The sequence below is a fragment of the Arachis ipaensis genome, chromosome B5, assembly GCF_059453495.1.
Source record: "Arachis ipaensis isolate K30076 ecotype BB chromosome B5, ASM5945349v1, whole genome shotgun sequence".
Lineage (NCBI taxonomy): Eukaryota > Viridiplantae > Streptophyta > Magnoliopsida > Fabales > Fabaceae > Arachis > Arachis ipaensis.
The window spans coordinates 69,151,672-69,161,213 of NC_142440.1; the positions used below are offsets into that span (position 1 = coordinate 69,151,672).

Genomic DNA, 9,542 nt, shown 5'->3' on the forward strand with positions numbered 1-9,542 from the left:
ATTTGCTGGGTTTGGGTTGATGAAAGAGCCTAAAACTCTTCTCTCCTACCCAACATGATTGCCAGCACCCTCTCTAACATGATTGTGTACTTCTTCCTCCATGGTAATGTCTAGATCTTCTTCCACCTCTTCCTCGCCAACTATTCCTTTACCTCTTGCTTCCCTCCTTAAAATAAGGAAGCTCCTCTTAGGATCAGATTCAAAAGAGGTTGTAGCTCCTCTTCTTCTACCTGTCATATACACAGTAAAGCAAACACAGGAAAACAAGTGAAGGAATCACTCTTGTTAAGAGTTATGGTTAGAGTGATTGGTGCAATTTGTCAAACAGTTAGTGGATTAGTGTGCAAGTATGTAAACAACAATGAAAAGTAATTGAAGTTGATGAAAATGAAAGTAAACAAACTGAAATGAACTAAACAACAAAAGAAAAGAAAAGTGTTCAATCTAGTTATCCTCTGATTTAATCATTGTCAATGTAAAATCAATCCCAGCACCAGCGCCATAAACTTGATAACGGGAAATCTGTCTCTCAACAAATTTCCTTCGGCAAGTATACCGAATTTGTCGTCAAGTAAAAACTCACAATAGAGTGAGGTCGAAACCCATAGGGATTGATTGGTTGAGCAACTTTAATAAGAGGAATGGTCTAGTTGAACTAAACAGAATTGAATTGAGAATTGCAGAAATTAAATGGCAAAAAACGTAAATAGCAAGAAATGTAAATGACGGAAAAGTAAATAACTGAATGTAAATTGCAGAAAGTAAATCATAGAAAGTAAATTACAGAAAAGTAAATGGGAATAGGGGTGATGAGCATTAAAGTAAACAAAATATAGAAAATAGGAAGATAAGAATGGGGAAGCTCATTGGGTTTAGGAGATGTTGCATTCTCCGGATTAAGTTCATTATCATCTCTTCCTCAATCCATGTAACTCAATGATCTCTTGGCAATCTTAGGTGATTGAATTCCAATTCCTTGGCAATTCAATCTCTCTAAACTTGAACAATTGCCAATTCCTTGATCTAATTTCTCATAGAAAGAGATGAAGTGCGATCACTGATTATACCACATGTTTTTCTAGATCAAAGCATCGGGAGGATTATGTCACTATATCCGTCCAACCCCCAATCTATTCTAACATGAGAAAGCATTTCTAGCATAATTTTTTTATTCCTCTTCCAAGGTTCTGAGGAAATCCAAGTATGAACAATTTCTCTTCCGAGACAATTGCTCAATTCGATGAAGATCAAAAGCTTTCAAGCAAATCAAAGAGAATGAAAAGAAGAAGAATAATAAGAACTATAATTGTTCCATTGAATTACAATAGAGCTCCCTCCCCAATGAAGTGGGGTTAGTTGATCATGGCTCTGGATGAAATTGAAAATGTAAAGTGCATCTTGAAACAAACTAATTACAGAGAAGAGTAAATGGTGAGTGTTTACAATCCTATATCCTTTCCAGGTTCCAATTCCTTTTCTAGTTCAAAACTACTCCTATATATACTACTTCTCTAATCTTCATTTGAATCTGCAAGTATCTGGATGTGGGCCCTTGGCCTTGGTTGAAGCAGTTAACAAACTCATTGGGCTTTGCTCAGCTTGCTGGAGGAGTTTAAGTTAGGCAGTAGTCACGTTAGTTAGGCCATTAGTGTGAGTAACGTGATGTGTATTTTCATGGCTCGAAGACATTAGTGACACCAACGTGGTCACTAACGTCCCCAAAACCCCTTGAATTCACATTACTCCTAGCATCAGTGGCACTAACATGGCCACTAATGCCACACCTTGCCTAAGCCCACGTTAATGGTGGCGTTAATAGCACTAACGTGGCACTAACGTCACTCAATCTTCACCATCGCTGGCGTTAATGGCATTAACGCCACCACTAACGCCAGGCCTGCCTTCTTCCACGTGAATGCCCACGTTGGTGGCATTAACGTAGCCACTAACGTGGCTTTCCTTGACTTTGCATTAACCATCGAGGACGTTAGTGGTATCAACGCCACCACTAACGCCACAACCTGCCCCTCTTCAACGTTAATGGCTCACGTTAGTGGCACTAACGTGGCTCTTTCCTGCCTCGAGGACGTTAGTGGTATCAACGCCACCACTAACGCCACAAGCTCCCACTTTTCCACGTTAATGGCTCACGTTAGTGGCACTAACGTGGCTCTTCTCTGCTTCTTCTTACCTGAAATCAATCAAACAATTTTGCATCAAAGCCTTACTCTAAGCATAAAATAATGCATCATTTATTACATCATTTAATCTTTGCATTATTCTCATGAAATTGTTTAGAATTCATAATAATCAAGACATGAATGCATAACTCATCCAATTGCTTGCTTATTACATATGAAAATGCATGAAACTAACCTAAAACATACTTAAAATGGCTTGTGGAACTAGCCAAGATGCCCTGGCATCACTAAGCCAATTAGTAGTTAGATTGGGACTTATGAGTTGAATTTGATCAAGCCTATTTGACATACTTCACTTGTAGAAGTGGATTTGATGGGCTTGGTTCCTCATAATTGTCAATATATGGTTGTTAGACAAGGATGGTGATCCCAACTCCTATGCCTTAGCCAAGAGTCCTTTTTATAACTCATACTTGAAACCCAAAAATCCCGATTACTTGACTCTTGTTATAGTTAGTTTAGTTGTTTACTTAGTTCTAGAATAGAAATAGATTTATATATTATCTTGTTAAATTGCACTTACTTATACCTTACTTTGATTGCTTTGATTTAGTTTCTTGCACTTTAAGTTTCTTGCATGATAAGCTGCGTTAGTTTAAATTCCTGCTCATATATCTTTCAACACTGGAATTCTAACCAATCTTGATGCACATGCTTACTCATTCTCTTGAGGATGACCCGAGACTAATACTCTCGGTTACTTTTTACTGGGGTTGAATTTGTGACAATCATATTAAAATTTGATAGAGTGGTTATTTGTCGGTTTAGGACTATACTATGACATGATCTTTGTTGATAAAATCTAGATCGACAAAAATCTATCCATCACCAACATTTTCTGAAACTATTTCCAACGGTTGTAAACCCAAATCATTCCTTACTTTAGAAGTATAAATCAAACTTTCAAATATTAAACCATTTTCTTGATGTGTATAAATATGTAAACCAAATCTTTTCTCAACATAGAATCACTTCTCAAAATAAGCTTGTAAGTTGTAAATCGGATTTCTAGTACAAAGTTCGTTTCTTAATATATATAAATTAGATTTCTAAAATAAAATCACTTTTTGTACATTTTTACTAAAATTTGGACAGAACTTCCCCTAAAAATTAGACTTCACCACCCTTACGGACTCCTTCTCTTTCATCATTCCTTAACTTATCTCAATCCAAACCAGCACTCATTTCAGAATCAACCAAATTAATTAATAAATCAGTCAAGCCAGCAATTTCATCCATCCCACACAATTCTGATCAATATACTATTCTCATCACAATCAGCTAGAAATCATAATTTTTAGCATTTTCAAACTTTCAGAACCAAACACATATTTTATTAAATTCAATTATTTTCACAGTCACAAATCCAACACAAATTTATTATTCAACCAATCTAAACATTAATAAATTATTTGTAATTACTCATTAAACTTTTGAGCATCCATGAATTAAAAATTTATAATCTTAAAACGAACCCCTTACCTTAATTAACCGAGTTCACATAGATTAAACATGACAAGTCCCTTCCCTTTTAGTTTCATGTCAGCAGTGGCAACTCCCATGCAACCGGAACGACAGCAATGTTAGCTCTCACAGCAGTAATCATGGTTGCAGCAAAATAGAAGATTCAAATTGGATGGAAATTAAAAGAAATTACAGCCCTAGAAATTTCAAGACAAGGTATATACCAGAATCAATTCAGAACAAGCTTAGAAATGACAATAAAATGTGTAAATGAACCCGAATCAAAGAAAATGTTAGAACAAGCATAGAAATGACAATAAAATGTGTAAACCAAATCAAAGAAAATGTCAGACTGTAACTATTAGCAACAGCTCCAGTGTTGGCTCCCAGTGGCAGAGGTATGGCGATGAAAGCAGCTATGGAAGGTGATGGCGGCTCTGCGATAAACTCCAGCGAAGCTCCCCCTTCTCGATTCTGTTTGGCGAGGGTAGTAGTTCAAACAAAATGGTGACGGTCAAATCTCTGATAGCAAGCCCTAGCGGTTACGATAGTGTTTGGCGGCGTTGACTCCTTCAATGGCAGCGACAACTGGTGCAACAGCAGCGACGACTCTAACTGCTTCCAACAGCGATGAGATCTCCTTCTAGTGGCGGACAGCGGTGACTCTATTTGCTTCCAGTGACGGGCATGATTGCGATGGCTAGGTTTTGATAGCGACGGCCACACTACCCACGACGGCGGCGCTGAAACGACAGCGACGGAACCCTCAGCGGCGGTCGTGGATCCAACGACGGTGACAGCTTGGTGGCTTCGATAGCAGCTTTCTCTCTGTCGCGCTTAGCTTTCTCTCTCACTCCACTGCGAGCCTTTCTCTTCCCTCGTGCAACAATGGCAACGACAATGGCGGCGAGGCTCTAGCCTGCGCCATTCCTTCCTCCTCCCTTTCTTCCCTTCCCTCCGAACCCCCTTTTTTGTCTTTCCCTTTTGCTTTCTATGCTTATGTTTCATTTCAGAAACTGTGGAGAACATGTATTGTGCAAGTGGTGAAAAATGAGTAACGTGGAGTAGTGAGAAAAGGGTGAGTGACAGGATACGTGTAACTGAGTGACTGGTCAGGGAGTAACATATTAGATCATTACGGAACTTAGGGCTAGAGTAAGAGTAAAGGAAGAAGGGACAAAATTACACCTGAAATTTCACACTCTAGACACGAATACATTTCAATTATTTAATAAGTCACACGTGCATAGTAATTATACACTCCGGCGGACACATTCACCCTTCCGGCCATCAGCGTGTGGCATCGTTAGTTTGAGTTGACATGTGGCTCTCTTTACTCCTTGCTGGCACCTTTAGTTGAGTGACCTATCCATTTAGTGCTAACTTAGAAAAATCTTTTATTTTAATGATTAATTAAACAAAATTAAGGCTGAAACCCTCCCTTAATTGAATTATGAACCTTCAATGTAAGATAGTTTGCACGTTGAGAGAGTTAGAGAGCCCTAGTAGAGAGGCAATGGCATTACTCTGAAGTCGTCACTCACTTGATTGTTGGAGGAATACTTTGCTAGTTTACTCGAAGAAGACAACCCACACCACCACAGCGACGATCACACACTGGTGTCAGCGACGATCTAAAGGTAATATCTTTTGAACTTCTGACTATACCGATTATGATCGAACATGCTATTAGATCTTTGTTTAGTTACTAGTTAGTGATTGTCCAAAAAAATGATGGTTTTCTGGGTTTAGTAGTGATTATGAGGGTTTTGTTTTCTTCGTAGATGTCAAGTCACATCACGCTCGTGTATTACCATAGGGGGAGGTTGGAGAAAAATTCAAAAGGAGTTACAGTATACAGTGGTGGTCAAGTGTCCTTAATACCGAGAGTCAATGTGGATACGCTAAATCTTTTTTTCATGGAGAGGTTATTCAAGGATTTGAGATATATTCATTGGAAGGGTTTTTACTAAGGAAAGCCTGATGCCCGGGGTGGTGTTGCTCTTAAACTACTTAGGCTTGATAGGGATGTGGTGAACATGTATGAGGATGCAATTAGAAATGATGATAGGGTTGTACATGTGTATTGGGAGCATACGGTAGATATTCCAACTGAGGTTGAGGTGGTTGACGTAGATGCAGAAGAGATGCCTACCTCTGAAACAGAACCATCCAATGTAAATGCAAATACTGTAATTTCACCCAGTGGAAGGACAAAGAAGAAGGCACAAAGGACTCTAAAACTAGCCAGGATTCTGAGGCCAAGAAAACTAACAACAACAGTAGGTCAGAAGTCATCCCAGACATCCTTAACTTCAACCAGAAGAACCAACCCAAGGGAAAAGACAAAAAAAACCACACAATCTAATACAGCCACTGAAGCCCAATCCCAACCCAAAACAATCTCACCCATAGTCCAAGTCCAACCCAAACAAGTTAATCCAGCACCTGTGGTCCAAGCCCAACACACACCACCTGTGGCCCAAACCCAAACCACATAAACTGAACCACCAACACATTCTGAGGCTGAAACTCAACCATAACCCAACCTTGCACAAAATGAGGTCCCTACCTAGGAATTAAGAGGAAAACAAAAGAACAGAAGAAATTCTTGCAAGAGGCCAGCTCCTAGTGGACAGACCTTTGTGCAAGGAGGCATAGGTGAAGCTCAAAAAATATTTGTCCCTCGTACAACCAGTGAGTCTTCAGAGTGTGATGATGATGACTCTAACCCAGATTACCATCAATATGAGTCTGAGGAGCTACACAGCCCTTATTCATCAGACTGTGATAGTGACTATGAGGCAAAGCACACTGTTTGGCCTCAAGGAAATCTGAATGCTACTTTTGGCACAGTACATTTAGAGCTGGGGATGGAATTCGAAACTATGGACCGATTCAAAAGAGCAGTTAGGAAGTTCAATATACAAATTGGAAGGAGTATCATGTTTAGCCGAGTAGAACCTATGAAGTGTAAGACAATTTGTTGTGAAGCCAACTGTCCTTGGACTATCTACTGTTCAAGGTCTAATGAACCAAAGAGCTTTCAAGTAAAGACGTTTGTCAACCAACATGTTTGTGCAAGAAGCCACACCAATAAATTAGCTAATAAAAAGTGAGTTATTGAACAGCTGGAGGAGAAGTTGAGGGACCAAATGGACTTTAAAACTGCTGAAGCTGAGGCATGATTTAGGAGGGAGTTCAATCTAACCATTAACTACAAGAAGATACAGAGAGCAATGAAGAAGGCAAGGGAGAATATTGAGGATTCAGAGAGAGAGCAGTATGCTGAGTTGAGGGATTACATTTTTGCCCTGTTGACAGCTAACCCAGGAGCAACTATTGACATGGACACTACCCCTATGCCTGATTCCCTCCCGATTTTCAAGAGACTCTATATATATTTTGATTCTTGCAAACAAGGATTCATACAAGGTTGCAGACCATTTATTAGACTGGATGGTACATTCCTAAAAGGGTATTACAGTGGCCAGTTGCTTACAGCAGTGGGACAAGATGCTAACAATCAAATCTTTCCCATTGCATATACAGTTGTTGACTCTGAGACAAGAGATAACTGGAGATGGTTTCTAGAACTCCTGCATCATACTTTGGAGAACTATAGGGTGCATGGTTGGAACTTCATTAGTGACCAATAGAAGGTAATTGTTAATTGTTGTTGTTTTCTGGTTCATTTGGCTCACTGAACTTGTTAATTGTTGTTGTTTGTGTGACTGTAAGGTCTCATACCAGCCATGGAGCAAGTTATGCCCGGAGTGCATCATCGTTTTTGTGCAATGCACATTTGGAATAACTTCACTAAAAGGTGGAAGGATAAACAGTTGAAAGGAGCAGTCTGGGAATGTTGTAGAGCCACCACTGTTAATGAGTTTTGAGGCTGCAATGATGATGTTAAAGGGAATCAACAATGTTGCCAAGATAGGCTTGACCCAAAGACTTGGACAAAGGCGCATTTTAGTGAGTGGCCGAAGGTGGACAATGTGACCAACAACAACTGTGAGACCTTCAATGGAAAGATTCTCAAGTACAGAGGCAAGCCAATCATCACAATGTTAGAGGAAATCAGAGTGCATATCATGAGGGTTATGGCAAGGAACAAAAAGTCTCTTAGTGGCTATGTTGGTTCGGTTGCACCAAGACAGCTTAGTAGGCTTGAGAGAGAGAAGGAAGAAAGCAACAAATGGGCTCCCACATGGGCAGGGGATGACAATGGAAAAATATATGAGGTTGAGAAGCATCCTACTAAAGTAACTGTGGACTTGAAAAATCAAAGGTGCACCTGTAGATTTTGGCAGCTCACAGGCTTGCCTTGCAGACATGCTTGTGCAGCACTTTCTCTGAGGAGTCGTAGGCCAGAAGATCAGATTCATAATTGGCTGAAAATGGCTGCATATAACTCAGCATATCAACATAACATCAACCCTGTATCAAGTAAAGAATTTTGGGATAAGGCTGAAGGATATCCTCCACTGCCCCTTTATTATAAGACACCTATTGGTAGACCAACAAAAAAGAGAAGAAAGGAGAGAAATGAGGTAAGACCAAACCCCAACCCACATAAGCTTAAAAGGAGATATAGAACAATAATTTGCAATTACTGTGGTGAGGTATGAATATCATGTTTTACGTATTGTTTCTAGAACTCACTCATAATGTTATATTTACACAAACAATATTTATATATTGTAGAGTGGCCATAATAGTAGGAGTTGTAAAGAAAAAGCTGGCTGATGAGGTAGCAACTATGGAAGCAGAGGAAGCTGCTCCTGCAATTGAAAATCCTGCACAACCACCACCACCCCCAAGAAAATCCTCCAACTAATGCACCCCAACAACAGAACGCTAATAATGTTGCTACAGCTCCAAGACCCAAATCTAACCCTGTGGTCTCAACTGAAACCATGAATGTTGTAAGCCCATCAATGAGGGAGAGGCTTCAACCGTTTATGCCAACCCCAAATTTGAGACAATAACCAAAGCCTGGCCCAAGACCATCAAAATTGGTCCCAAGAGGAGTTCTTGGGAGAACCAATGGCCCAGCTGCACCAATTGACCAAGGTGGCCCAAGTGGAGTTGGGGCCATGCAAGGGTCTGCAACAAAGACATAGGACCCAGGATGTGTGCATGTTTTATTTTTTGGTTATTAGGCTATTTGAGCAACTAGATGGATAAGGCTGTTTTGTTTAGCATCATAAACTTTTATCTTTTTTGGTACCTGGTAATATGTGATATGTTATATACATTGTCACTTTGCCTCTTAATTAGATATTTCTCCCTTGTTTGAAAACTTAATTATAGTCACTACTCTGACTATTTTGTTATTACAATGAAGCAGAGACTTCTAATTGAAAAGAAGTTGTTGGATATTATTATCTGTCTTTATAATAACAATGAGTTAGCTTGATTATGAGTCACAAGTCAGTACTCATGAATTTGACAATTGCTTGTTTTGTCCCTAATTTACACAGGTTTATATTTTTTTGTGTTGTCAATGGTTGATGTTATACCAATTACAATATGTAATTCACAAGAACACAGAGCTTTTTTTTCTTCTATTTATTCAATGCAACTTTGAAAATGATTACACATGATCCTCACTTCTGAGCATATATCCTAAAAATTTATAATGCACAAAATCCCAGCCCCAAACAAATGTCCATAACCATATTCTTAATACACTTTATTTCACCCCTAATCAGATTAACTGTCTTCTGTAATTGTTTCACATCTTCTTCCAATTTTGTGGCACATTCTGTAAGCTCGTTCATCTTCTGGTATGATTGTTTCAATGACCTTTCTTCAGATTCAACCTCTATCTCCACATTTTTTATTTTTCCTTCAACTTCGTCCAGCCAA

General features: G+C 39.2%; 1 protein-coding gene and 1 long non-coding RNA gene across 2 annotated transcripts; one reads left to right on the plus strand and one right to left on the minus strand.

Annotated features, from left to right (window-relative positions):
- Positions 1-1,277: 1,277 nt before the first annotated feature.
- On the minus strand, positions 1,278-4,636 carry LOC148564541 (uncharacterized). The gene is made up of 2 exons (XR_015883256.1): positions 3,684-4,636; positions 1,278-2,191 (listed from the first exon to the last, which is right to left on the minus strand). It is a non-coding gene; the product is annotated as an uncharacterized LOC148564541 (long non-coding RNA).
- A 2,268-nt stretch (positions 4,637-6,904) lies between these two features.
- On the plus strand, positions 6,905-8,508 carry LOC148564542 (uncharacterized). The gene is made up of 4 exons (XM_088487052.1): positions 6,905-7,298; positions 7,407-7,529; positions 7,584-8,183; positions 8,327-8,508. Exons 1-4 carry the CDS (start codon positions 6,905-6,907, stop codon positions 8,506-8,508), a joined length of 1,299 nt encoding a protein of 432 aa, XP_088343178.1.
- Positions 8,509-9,542: the final 1,034 nt, after the last annotated feature.

What these genes read in the sequence shown, in the direction of transcription:
- LOC148564542 (XM_088487052.1), top strand. Translation starts at nt 6,905, where the DNA reads ATGAAGAAGGCAAGGGAGAATATTGAGGATTCAGAGAGAGAGCAGTAT. An exon ending in GGAGAACTATAGGGTGCATG is followed by an intron (nt 7,299 to 7,406) that starts GTTGGAACTTCA and finishes TGTGACTGTAAG; the next exon opens with GTCTCATACCAGCCATGGAG. An exon ending in TTATTATAAGACACCTATTG is followed by an intron (nt 8,184 to 8,326) that starts GTAGACCAACAA and finishes TATTGTTTCTAG; the next exon opens with AACTCACTCATAATGTTATA.